This window comes from Urocitellus parryii, chromosome 5, assembly GCF_045843805.1.
Source record: "Urocitellus parryii isolate mUroPar1 chromosome 5, mUroPar1.hap1, whole genome shotgun sequence".
Classification (NCBI taxonomy): Eukaryota; Metazoa; Chordata; class Mammalia; order Rodentia; family Sciuridae; genus Urocitellus; species Urocitellus parryii.
Window position 1 is genome coordinate 156,181,618 of NC_135535.1, and position 13,660 is coordinate 156,195,277.

The 13,660-nt window shown below is 35.5% G+C and overlaps 1 protein-coding gene across 5 annotated transcripts in view; it reads right to left on the reverse strand.

The window, feature by feature from the left end:
- Herc4 (HECT and RLD domain containing E3 ubiquitin protein ligase 4) overlaps positions 1–13,339 on the reverse strand; it is a 115,579-nt gene extending 102,240 nt beyond the window's left edge. For 3 of the 5 annotated variants that reach the window (XR_003301367.2, XM_026394655.2, XM_026394654.2), the window contains exons 1-3: positions 13,002–13,339; positions 11,711–11,741; positions 10,943–11,246 (exon numbers count right to left, since the gene is read on the reverse strand). Coding sequence is in view for 4 of the 5 variants with exons in the window: in XM_026394655.2 (XP_026250440.1) it covers positions 10,943–11,168 (226 nt within the window). In the remaining variant the exon portion in view is untranslated. The remainder of the gene's footprint in view (positions 1–10,942; positions 11,247–11,710; positions 11,742–13,001) is intronic. The other 2 variants (XM_077799307.1, XM_077799306.1) reach the window with 2 other exon arrangements.
- Between the last annotated feature and the right edge of the window lie 321 nt (positions 13,340–13,660).

The window sequence follows — 13,660 nt, forward strand, 5'->3', positions numbered from 1 at the left end:
TCTGTTAACCTCATATATGGAAACAATGGTTACCTTAAGTCTCTTAATGTGAATGAGGTTAAACTGTACTCATTAAAAAACCATTAGTAGCTGGGCGTGGTGGTCCTTGTCTATAATTCCAGCAGCTCTGGAGGCCTAGGCAGGAGGATCACAAATTCCAGAACAGCCTCAGCAGTTTAGCAAAACTCTTAAGCAATTTAGTGAGGCCCTGTGACAAAATAAAAAATGCTGGGGATGTGGCTTGGTGATTAAGCACCCATGGGTTCAATCCCCGGTACCAAAAATATAAAAATCAAAAAATTAAAAATTAAAAATATTTTTAGGGCTGGGGATGTGGCTCAAGCGGTAGCGCGCTCGCCTAGCATGCGTGCGGCCCGGGTTCGATCCTCAGCACCACATACCAACAAAGATGTTGTGTCCGCCGAGAACTAAAAAATAAATAAATATTAAAAATTCTCTCTCTCTCTCTCTCTCTCTCTCTCCAAAAAAAAAAAAAAAAAATATTTTTAGAGTACAGCAAGCAGACAAGGGGAAGAAGAGTGGAGGGAAAGGGAAAGTACTAGGGGGTGAGACTGATCAAATTATGTTATGTGCATGTATAAACATAGCATAACATATCCATTATCTATAATAACGTACCAATAAAAAATGGAAAAATAAAAGAAAAAAATTGTATCTCCTTTCTGTAAAACTGCCTGTTTCATATCCTTTGTCCATTTTGCTATTGGGTTGTTTTTATCCCATTAGTTTCCAGGACTGCTTACTTCTTTAACAAAAGTCATCCTTTGTCCATTTTGCTATTGGGTTGTTTTTATCCCATTAGTTTCCAAGACTGCTTTACTTCTTTAACAAAAGTCATCAATGTCCTTCTAATTGTCTTTTTAACTTTGTATACAGTAATTTCAGCTTAGCTTATTATTTTTCTTTTATAATAATAGTTTAGTTTTTTTTATGTCTATTCGCATTTTAGTTAGAAAGGCTTCCCTGACCCCAAAATAAATTTGTCTGTTTTCTTCTAGTACTTTTATTAGTCTTTACATTTAAATATTTGGCTTATTGGGAATTTATCTAAATATGTACATGGAATGAGAAATTAACCCAGAATTTTTATTCTCTAGATGTCATTCCTACATTCCAATTCCATTTACTGAATAGTGCCCACCTAAATCTATTCCCTATTGATTTAAGGTGATATAGGTTTATGTCTTAGCTTTAATATTTGGTTGTTGGTTTAATACATCTATTTGGAATAATTTTTAACTATTACAGTTTTAAAATTAAAACATGTTGATATTGAATTTAACGTATTACTGCTCTATTTTTCAGAGTTTTCCCAGCAACTTCCATATAACTTCCTATTGTTTCTACTAAGTGTTAATTTTAACTTTGGATGAGTTACATAAACTATCAAAGTATTATATTCCTCACCTATAAAACTGAGCAAATAAAGCTGGGTGTGGTGGTACATGCTTATAATCCCAGTGACTCCGGAAGCTGAGGAAGGAGGATGGAAAATTTGAGGCCAGTCTCAATAACTTTGTGAGACCCTCTCTTGAAATTAAAAAATAAAAAGGACTGGGGTTATAGCTTAGTGGTAAAGCATTCCTGGGTTCAATTTCCAGTACTATAAATAAATAAATAAATAGATAAATAAATCTGCGCAAATGCATACTTTGCAAGGGTTATAAGACTTTTAGATAGGATATAATTAATTCATCATAGTACCTGACATGTTTCTTAATATCAGCAGTATAGTTTCTCAATATTATAAATAATAATTAATTACTAAATTTTTCTCCGATACTACGGTTTGTATATTTCTTCTCATACCAACTTCTAAATATACACACTTTCCTCCTTATTCACAGTTAAAGGGACTAACTCAACTTTTGAACTGAATAAACCTATGTTCTGGTAACACCCAATCAGCATTTTACCTAATTACTCTTGAAAAATTCATAAAGTTCATTCCTGTTAAGAGAGCCTGGTTATGAAATCCACAGTCGAGTTATCCTTGGATCAGAAAGTATACTTGCACTATCTGTAAATAGATGGAATCAACTGTAGGAAGCAATCTTAGCTCTACTTTATTCTCATCATGCCATCCTTAAAATTAACAAAATCAGACTTCTAATAACTAACAGGTGAAATAAAACACTTTTTTCCAGTTGTTTTCGGATTACTCCTAATGCTGCTCCTTAGGACCTCTTTTATAGCCTATTCCTTCCCTGCCTTCCATTTCCCTATCACAAAAATAGCACTGCCTCAGAGAACATATTTCCCAAGAGATCTTGCTTAAACTGCCAGCACATATCCAATTTATAGTTAAAATTATTTCTATTAGTCAACCAAAACAACTTGTATCTATGTTTGTAACTTCAAAAAGCTTTTTTCCCTAGAAAAACCTGGAAGTAATGCAAACATAGTAATTAACAGGTTGTATCCATTAAAGAATAAGCAAATAAACCTATTAACAAAAACCAAATGATCATATCAGAAGGCACCTGGCAAACCGACATTTTCATTCATCTGTATATAAAAATTGCAAAACAGATGAAGCATAAAAGGCAATAATTCAGGTAACCTTAAATTTACAAAGACATCCTATTTGCCAGGCATTTTTAACAGCTTCTCAAAAGCGCAAAATTAAATATTGTTAATGGATTATTAGTTACTTGATACACTGGATCAAGGAGAGAAATCTACAATTGGAATTGTTAGCCTACTCCAAACTTGAAAAGCAAAACTGGAAATGAAATATTTTGTGCCTTTAGCCCTAATATTCTCCTCACATATGGTACTAAATTCCTTACTACCTACTGAATATTGCTACCAAATTTACAACAAAATTTAGTCACCAGAATCTTCTCTCCCCTCCTAAAATAAAACTAGTTCATATTTCTTCTCTTCCTGGATTCTCATTTTTATTAATGATTACACCTGGAATCATATCTGGTTCTTAACACTTACTATTCTTTTTTCCTTTTCTTTTTATAGCAAGGATCGAACCCAGGGGCATTTAGCCACTGAGCCACATCCCAGCCTTTTTATATTTTATTTTGAAACAGGGTCTCATTAAGTTACTTAGGGCCTTGCTAAAACTGCTGAAGCTGGCTTTGAAGCACAGTTCAAACCTCCCAAGTCAGGAGATTAAAGGCGTGAACCACATCACCCATCTTACTACTCACTTTTAAATCAAAACCTGTCCATTCTTTCTGCTTCCCAAATCTCCCTCCATTCACCTGCTCCTTTCTTGTTTTGAAGGACTACTATCACAGCCTAATTTCTTTACCCCAAATTCTCTCCTTTCTAATCCTTCCTTTTGTAACCCATATTAATTCCCATGACCAACTATCTATGTGGATATTAACCAAATTAAATTCAAGCTCCTAAATTTAATTCTATAATCTGACCTCAATTTTGTCTTTTTTACCTCCCTCCCCTCACCCTGTACTGAGTATTGAACCTGAGGTACTACATCCCCAACCCTGCTTATTTTAAGACAGGTTCTCACTATGTGGCCCAGACTGGCCTGAACTTGAGATCCTCCTATTTGAGCCTTCCAAGTCACTGAGACTACAGGTATGTGCCACCATGCCTGGCATGTTAAGGGGCATGGTGATGCACATATATAAGCCCAGCAATGAGACTGAGGCAGAAAAATCGCAAATTCAAGACCAGCTTGGACAATTTAGCAACACCTATCTCAAACAGGGCCAAGGAAGTAACTCAGTGACAGAACACTTAGCTAGCATGCATAAGATCCTGGGATTCAATCCCTAGCAACACATACATACATTAAATTAAATTCAGTTATTGTTTCTTCTAGACTAGCTAAAATTAAGACTTTCTTTCCTAAAGAAATAAACAGATGCAAATAAACACTAAATTAATATATACATTCATGGCAGCATTACTTATAACAAAAATTTGAAAATAAATTAAAGAAACCCATTTTTGGTATATCTAAGTAATGAAATGTTAAATGATCATTCACAATATCCCTCAATGATATTTGAAAATTGAAAAAATACTTTTTATTTAAAAAAAGTTGCATTAGAATTACACACTCTCAGACTATAATCAGAAACATGAGTATAGAAAAGGTCCCAAAATTTTATTATCTATGCATGATGGCATTAGGGTCAATTTTTATATTCAAATGTTTTCCAATTTTTCTATCACAAACATGAACTATTTTTATTTGTTTTGTTTTGTTTTGACTTGATTGTGGTACTAAGGAACCAACCCAGGGTATACTAGGCAAGAAGAACATGTTATACTTTTATAATAAAAACAAAAAATTATTAAAAAAAAAACCTAAAAATGTGTATTTCAGAATAATGACACCTAGAGCAAAGGAATAAAATGAGGCTAAACTTGATATTAATAAGAAAGTAGAACTGGAGATGCAGCACACATGTAGAGCACTTGCCTAGCAAGCTTAAGTCCTTATGGTTCAATCTCCAGCATTGCAAAAAAATTTAAAAATAAAATTAATTAGGACTGTTCCAATTAATTTGTGGAAAACATTACTAAAGGCTTCCAGAATATTTTCCTCACCATCAAGGAAGGCTAAACTGAAATCCTACTGTGCTAAAAAGACAAAAGAGTATACGCAGATTAAAAAAAAATTATATTTATATATATATATATATATATACACACACACACACACACACACACACACACACACACACATATATAACATACGGTTTAAAGAATGATAGAAATTTCTTTTGCCTATAGTAACTTGAATAAATTTTTGTACATTGATTATACAGTATAGCCTTTAATGCACATAAAAAACTGTTATAATTCATTAATATCTTAAAATTACTGCTTTTTAATTCCATCAACATGAAAAACAAGCCCAGAGAAGCAGAAATGAAACAAGCCATGGGCTCATTATGTGGTTTCTTCATAAACACTATCCATTTTACTAACACAATTTTAATCTATGAGTTCATTGAGTACATGTCCTCTGTAAGTTTTTTAATATGTCATCCAAGTACTAATATGTTTTATAGTTTAAAAAAGTAATTTTAAAAATAAATGGGGTTTGTGAGAATGAACTTAACAGCAATACATTCATATAACATACTAAGGACATGGAATGCTAAGAACCTCCTAAGATGATGGACACTGGACCACCTAGGCTGTCCCTTCCAACAAGAATCCTTGATAACTGCCTAAACCCTGAAACAGAAATCTATGATATTCCTGTTATTAAGGAAAGTGATTCACATCCAATCCTACAAAAACACAAAGAGAAAACCATCTAAAGAAGCGCCAGTTGTTAAAATCTGCTCAGATCAGGCATCTACTGTTATTACTATTTTTTGTTTGGTTTGAGTTTCATAAAGCATCACCAAATCAATACATCCCAAAGACAGATAAATATATATACATGATAGCCTTGATACAACATAAGTGACAAATCCAAGTTCCAATGTCAGCCACCAAATCAATCCTGCACAGCAATTTCTATAGACCTTGGACAAAAAGCTTAACAGCGTAGCAGTTAAGACAACAAAGGGAAATACGCACATAAGAGAAATGAGAAAAGACTAGATGTTACCACAGTAAGTTTATGTTTTATCTAAATATTCTTGGGCTGAGGGATGTAGCTCATTGGTAGAGTACCTACTTCATGTGCAAGAAGCCCTGGGTTTGATTCTCAGCACCTAAATTCAGTATTCCTCATACCATACAGAGTCATGACCATAATGCTATCATCTCAACAATTTATTTTGATAGGCCATCAAGCAAAATGGCAAGGAAAACAACCTGTGCATTAATATTTGATCTGCCTCAAATAATTCTAAACATAAGTATAATTTAGAATAAGGTAGGAGGACTGGTAGGTTTAACTTTCAGACTCAATTTACAGCTGTTCACCAGTCACCTGCTATTCGACAAGTTACTTACCAACTTGTGCTGCCATTTCTCCGTAAATTTATCCCCTAAGATGAGGATAATTCTTGCAAATTGTGTCACAAGCATTTTGAAAGGAACCATGAATTATTGTGTAATGCTCTTGAAATTCCTCAGATGTAGGGTCCTACACAAAGTAAAGTATTATTATACATCTCTCTAACAGTAGTATCTGTTTGCATTATGGGTTTTTCTTTTCCCTACACTTGACAGATTCTTGCCTACTAATGTTTCTCGAGTGTCCAAAGCAAGCCTGCAGTCCTGACCCCAGTAATTACTTTTTTTCAAGTCATCATATCACCTACACCTTTCTCTTCCTTAGAAGATATTGTGAAATTTATAAGTTATAAAACATAATGAATTTCTTTGGTTTTATATACTTTGGTTCAGTAAGAAATAGTTGATATTTTTTAACCCACTCTCCAGTAAATAATTTCCCATGCTTATACTTTTTAATTCAACTGTATTTTATAGAACAGTTGATTTGCAGATTTTTGTTTTGTGAATAGAAAGAACAGAACAGAAAATGAAGGCAGAAAGTTATTACTGCTGTGAGATTTAATTACTGGACTGATCAACAGAAATTACTGTTACAGTAATATAGGAAACAGAATCAATATTCATTATCTTTTATCTTCTATAAATGCTAAGTATAAACTATAATTAATTTTATCACATTATTCAAAACTTTACCTACTGCTGGCTTCGCTAATCAAGTTAGTCTTCCATCCAAGAATAAACTATACATACTTGGATTTTTAGTTTGTGATGGCACGATATTACATCTTGAAAACAACTCTCAATCTTATGTGGTTCTTAAAATGACTTGAATTTATGCAACAAGGGGTAATAGAACATGGTGTCTTAATTGTATAATCTTAGTTACAAAATAGTAATTAAAAAATTTTTTTCCTACCTTCAGAATTACTTTAAAATATCAATGACAACTATTTTCTTCCTAGGTGAACAAATATTCTACCTTTTCACTATGGCAGGATAAAATCTTTGTGGATAAAAGTAAAACTACAGGATTTAGAGTGGTGTCTTAATATCTGCTAGTCTAGTAACCCTGTTGTTAGTCTCAATTTTTTTTAACTTTAGTTTCCTCTTCTGTAAAATGAGCAACACAACACTTGCACTACCTAAAAGACTATTGAGAGAATTAAATGAGATAAACCATCTGAAAGAACTCTGCAAAGCACAAAAAACTACTGAAATAGAATTATGACACAGCATTTACAAATTATGGTCATAAAAGTTTAATATCACTTCTAAAATGAAATAAATGGAAATAGATGTACAAAACATTTAGGACCATTGTCACCAAGTTATGGCTATGACTGGATATATATACTCCATAAAGAAACTTGTTAAGTATACTTCCTACAAATTTTCTTAAAATTTTCAGAAGTGAATTTGGAAGAAAGTATAAAAACAATTCATTTAAATGGACTTATATGGCTTGCTGAAAGTTAAATTTTTTACTTGTTATGAATTAAGAAATTGAGGGGCACAGCAGGGCATGGTGGCACACACCTACAATCACAGGGATTTGGGAGGCTGAGGCAGGAGAATGGCAGAAAGATTGTTAAGTTTGAGGCCAGCCTGGGCAACTTAGTAAGATCCATCACAAAATAAAAATAAAAAGGGCTAGGAATGTAGCTCAGTGGTAAAGTACCAGTGTTCAATCCCCAGTACCAAAAGAAAAAGATAAAGAAACCAAGATGCACAGTGGCTCATGCATGTAATCCCAGAGACTTGGGAACCTGAGATAAAAGGATCACAAAATCACAAATTCGAGGACAACTTTGGCATCTAGTAGACTAGCAACACCTTAGAAGACTCTGTCTCAAAATAAAAAATAAAATGAGGATATAGCTCAGTGGTAGAGTGTCCCTAGGTTCAATTCCCAGTACAAAAAAAGAAGAAAAGAAATTTAGACAGTACTTAAAAAAAAAAAAATTAAAAAGGAAAAGGAAATTGAGACACTAGCTTAAAAAGATTAATTAGAAAGTTCTGAATATAGGCCCTAACACTCCCCACCTCCCCCAAAAAAGTTCTTACACAGGAAAAATACATGTAAATGAAACAGAAAGTCTCTCTCTGTAAGTAATTCAGAAAAAGCTAGTAGTCATAGCAAGGGGAATACACGTACAAGAGAAATGAGATGAATGTGAACTTAATCTACATTCTTAGTATAATAAATCAGTTAAAACTTTTCTATGTGGATCAGAAAATGTCCAGAATGGAAACACTCTCCTAACAGACCACAGGCCAAATCTACTTACTAAACTATAAGGCCAAGTACTCTAGTAAATTATTGTGACTCAAGAACAACTTATCATTAATGAGGTTTACTCTTTCTCTTTCACTCCTTATTAGTTATAGGATATTTGTTATAAAGTCAAACTATGTTAGAAATAATTCTTAGTTCCATTCTTTCTGATTTCTCTGACAAATTTAAAGCTCTGATGAAATGAACCATGCTTACTTACTACATGATCCTAGAAATACAACCAGACTGTTCAATTACTAGAAGACTTTAAAATCCAGTAAGATCCAACAACTTCTTATCTTCTAATCCATTCCTCGAACTCATAAATTTAAATAAGGATTAGGAAAGGGGCACATTTAGGAATTATTTCAAACACGTAATTTAGTTAAAAACATTAAAATTTACTACTAAAGCAGCTTAAACCAAGACTGAGGTTAAAAAATGAAATCCCTATCACAATCAACTGTCCTTGAACTTTCACTTTTTCCTACCTCTGAACCCTAAGAATACTTCAATATATCATCACTGAACCAGGACTTCTAATAATAAAAGACTTTCTTCAGGATCAGAATCCTCCCTGTATAAAACTAAGCAATTTCAGCTCCAGACTTTTATTTTTTTTTGGGGGTGGGATGTGCCCAGGATTGAATCCAGGGGTGCTTAACCTCTGAGGCACATCCCCAACCTTTTTATTTTTTTACTGAGACAGGGTCTCACCAAGTTGCTTAGGGCCTCTTGCTGAGGCTGGCCTCAAACTTTTGTTCCTCATGCCTCCCTCCCCCAGCCACTAAGATTATAGGCATGCACATGCACCATCATACCAGACTTATTTTTCAGCTATTGTTGACAATATTAAACTTAAGCCCTCATTTTCTCCCTGAAATCTTATTTTAATTCTATCCCACAGTGACATTTCTCATTATTTAAATTTCCTGAACTGAAAGTATTCAGCACATCATTTAAAATTTTAATTCTATCCAGTTGTTTCATTTATGTTTGCTTTTAACTCCCAACCCAGGCTCAATTTCTGAAAGAAAAAGCTCATTTTATCATGTTTCTATTCCAGACTGTGGTACATACCCTGGACAACAATGAGGTAATCCTAAAGAGGTTTCCTAAGTTAAGGAAATCCATACTCCTAACTTCGTATTATCACATAATTCTTCAGGATGAAAGTATAGGATGATATAGATGTCACGATGCAATCAATACAATGTCAATAAGACCACAAAGAAGTGGCTAGTTAAGTTTCTCAGAATCTCACCTATAAAGTTAGAAGCTATTTCAGGCATTATCATCATGCTATGCATATAGTGTCTACCCTTGTCCTGGACGCAGAACAAGTGTTTAATAACATTAAATCTTCTTAATCTTAGAAAACTGCAGTAACTGTATTGACAATTTTTATGTGCTGGCTTTGTATTTTCTACTTGCCCTCCATTCTTTCCAAAATTATAGATATACAAAGTTCAGTTATTTCTATGGAGCATGGTAAATACAAAGAACAGCAGAAGTCCCAATACCATGAAAATTTCAATCTGAGGCAACATTCCAAAGCTAAACAAAAAAAGTAAAGGGCCCATTAGCCTCTACAGCACAGATAAAAATCAAAGCCATTATCAGAAAGTACCATTCATTCATTTCTACCAAGTGACACCTCAATGCCTGAAATTATGAAAATCTGGTAAGATTCCATGAAATATTCTTAGTGAGAAACAAGGAACTTACCATTTACCTTGAGTTCTACAATAATTAAACCAACTACATTAAGTACCATTATCATTCATTAAAACTAAATTACAAATTAAAGCAGAAGAGACAAGAGAGATTAAGACCCTCACCACAAAGGATAAAAAACTACATTATTTACAATTTTCATTATCGGAAGATTGAAGTTTGGCATGGTGTTGAGATGATATGAAAGCTGAAAGGTGCCTAAATATATTATAACTGTATTAACTCTCAAAAGTAACTAACAACAGAAACCACTTAAAAAGTGAACTTATAAAAAATAACTGCCATAGAAAATAGAAAATACTTAAGTGTCATTACTGCTAAAGTCTAAAAAAACCAAGTCAATATAGTTGCATTCTTACCACCTTAAGATAGTAACTTTTGTTATAATCAAAAGCAAAACATAGTAATATTCCTAAATATGGAAATATTTAAGATATCCAGGAAAACAGAACATGAAATGTTATCAAATTCCTCAAATTTCTCATTTTCTTAAAAAAATTATTTTAAATTCTGCTTGATCAGCTACTGAAAACTCAGAATACCTCATATTCATGAAATCATCATAGACAGCATTGATACTTGAAAGTAGCTAATTATGGTAGTAAAAATGATACTTCTGATTAAACCAAATAAAATTATCTTATGGGGTCCCCCCCCCCAGATATACAAAAACATCAAAATAAATTACAAAATTAAAATCTGTTAAGGGAGACTGAGCTTATTAAAGAGTTCTATATACCTTTATACCAAAGAAGATGTATATACACTGCAGGCTGGTTTTCTCTATTTCACTTTTTACACACCATACTATAAAGGTTTATAATAACAGTAAAAAAAGAAACCAAAAAGAAGCAAGCAAATGTCAAGGATATAATTAACTCCTGCTTTGCTTTTAAAGTTTGACAAAGAATATAGATTTAAGGCTACAGAAATACAATACTTCAAACTTAAAAATAATTATTAGAAATAGCAAATGAAAATGTTTCCACTTACCTGGTTTTTTTCTGGATTTTTCATGGCCTAGCTGTCCTAGATCATTACATCCACACGTATACACAGTTCCATCATCCAGAACAAATACAGTATGTCTGAGTCCACATCCTACATCCCGGACCTTTTTATTTACAAAAAAGTCACTTTTTCTGGGCTCTAATACAATTTCTTCATCAATTCCACCCAAACCTAGTTGTCCAAAAGATGCATTTCCCCAGCACAACATGCTTGTAATTATTTTGGTCTTCCAGTTTCAATACAAAACTCACTTCTGAAACACTGGTAAGTTGGAGGTACCCTATGTCTGAGGAGACAGAAAAAAGTTAACATGACTTCAAAAGGAAACAAGATATATAACTGCTCTTTAATCAAGTGATAGGCTACAATAATCACTATACAGTAAACACTAGACATTTTAAACTATGCTACATAAGTATCATTTAGCTTCTAAAACCAATTAGTTGTTTTACTTTTAAATGCACCATACAAAAATGCTTTGGGAAAATTCGTCACTTTCTATGACTCTTTGCAAAATTTAAAACACTAACTGGTTTTGGCTTTCTGTTGCCTTGTGATAGATTAAACTTATGAAAATAACTGTGGATGAAATTAATCAGTTATTTGTTTTTACTTTAAATAATTTCAATAAGAGCAGGAAATAAGACGTCTTTCTAATGCCCCTCCAAAGTCAAGTATACAGCCAACTGCAGAAGCATAACCTTGCAATCTTCCTCAAATCATACCATAATTAAATAATACAACACCTACCTCCACATCAACAGAAAACTGAAGTTCTTTTCTGTAAAAGAAATAAAACCAATAATGGAAAAATTTAAGTTTCCGATAATTCAAATGACTTTCAGTTATTCATACTAATAGGCCATACAAAAAATTAGAATTCTATTAAGCCCTAACTTTAAAACAATCACCTCCAGAGATCTTAGTCAAAATACTAACATTCCAACCTCACTGCAAATTAAACACTAAACTAATGTGATTATAATAAATGAGCAATTTCAATATCAAGACCTCCCTAAAATTCAACATTTTCTATTAGGAGCGGCAGTTGACTCAAAAATTCTCCCTGGGCAATCCACGTCTATGTGTATGTGTACCTCTGGGACAACTATTTGGAGACGGGGGAAAATAATTGTAAAATCACCCCACCAGGACTGCTGATTTTTCAAGAATAGAAATGGGGGCTGGGACACTGATAGTTTGGTGGCGAAATCTGTAGAACTTTCCAGTACATTGACTGAATATTTCTTCGCTTGCAAAGAAATAAATAACAAATAGTCTACTTAGTTTAAACCTGCACAGATTTTCAAATGCACTACGTTATTAAATAATACCGGTACTACTACATTATTCCTGTTGTAATCACCTACATTTCTTACACCAAAACTTCAAAGTTTCAAAACCCAATTTTTCCACATTACGGCTAGCAAGTGCCGAAGGTGTCCCATTCCATGACCCATCCATTAAAAGAAGTTTGATTTCATTCTTTTGGGGCATCAGAACTCTACAGTTACCGAGAGTTCTGCACTGTCTTCCCGTATTTTTGCCCCCCCGTTTGTTTTAAGAGGAGGACGGGAAAATATCCTCGATTTCAGCGCGACTAGATTTAGCCACTCTTTTCTCTTAAAAGTCCTAAAGGGATACGGGAAAAGCGTTCTCTCTCCAGCAACAGGTAGGAGAATGAGAAGCAGTTTACTCCCATCCTTTCCCTTAACAGGCACCTACACCAGCTCACGCGGGTCGGGGAAGGGAAATCGTCTGCACACTCCCAACCTCGCGGACCGACCAGTCAACTACCGCAGCTTCCCAGACGCAGAGGCCAGTAGACCAGTCCGGGGACCCGGCGGCCTCAACCCAAAGGAGGTCTTCCCCAGGGAGGTGCGACATTCCAGCCCCAGGGCCACGGAGCACCGACCCTTCCCTCACCCCCCGCCCCTCACCCCCAGGAAGCGCTGAGAAAGCGCCCTTCGCCAGGCCGGCCTGTATCCGCCCAGCCCAGCCTGCCCCCTCCCTAACGCCACCACACGCCCCCCGAACCCACCCGGGCAACGACTCACCCGGCCCCTCAGGGCAGGGAAAGCCCAAGGCGACCGAGGACGGCCCCTCCCCAAATAGCGAGGCTGCACGGCTGCTAAAGCACGTCTCCAGCTCCTGGGACCCTCTTTCAGCCAGTGGCGGCGATCACCAAGGCTCCTCCGGCTTCGGGCCGCTGCTCCGCTGCTCCCCTGTCAGGTCCCTGTGAAACTTTACCAGGTTCCTCAGAGAAAAGCAGCCGCCACCACTGTCCAGTCCGGAGACAGCCGTCAGCGACCCGGATGGAGCGGGAGGGGAAGAACTGAAAGCGAGCAGGGAGGAGAGCGTAAGGGGTGGAGAGTTGAGGGAGAGGCCAGAGAGAAGGGAGAGGAGGAGGTGGCTACGCGGGGGAGGGGGAGGGGCCTGCCGGAAGTGAACCGCGGAGCACGCGCGCGAGCCCGCCCACTTCCCTGCACGCGCGCCTGCGCCAGAACCCTTCTAGGATACACATGCGCCTGCGCGGTGGGCAGCTTTGCGTTCCTTTGACTAATGGGAAAAGCGCCAAATACAGAAGCTGGAGTTTGTGAAGACAAGAGAAGGTGTATGTGTTTTTATTAACGCTCTGCGTGCACAAGGGCCATTTTATGAAAAAAAAAAAACTCTTTAGTCTTTCTGCTTCACATTAGT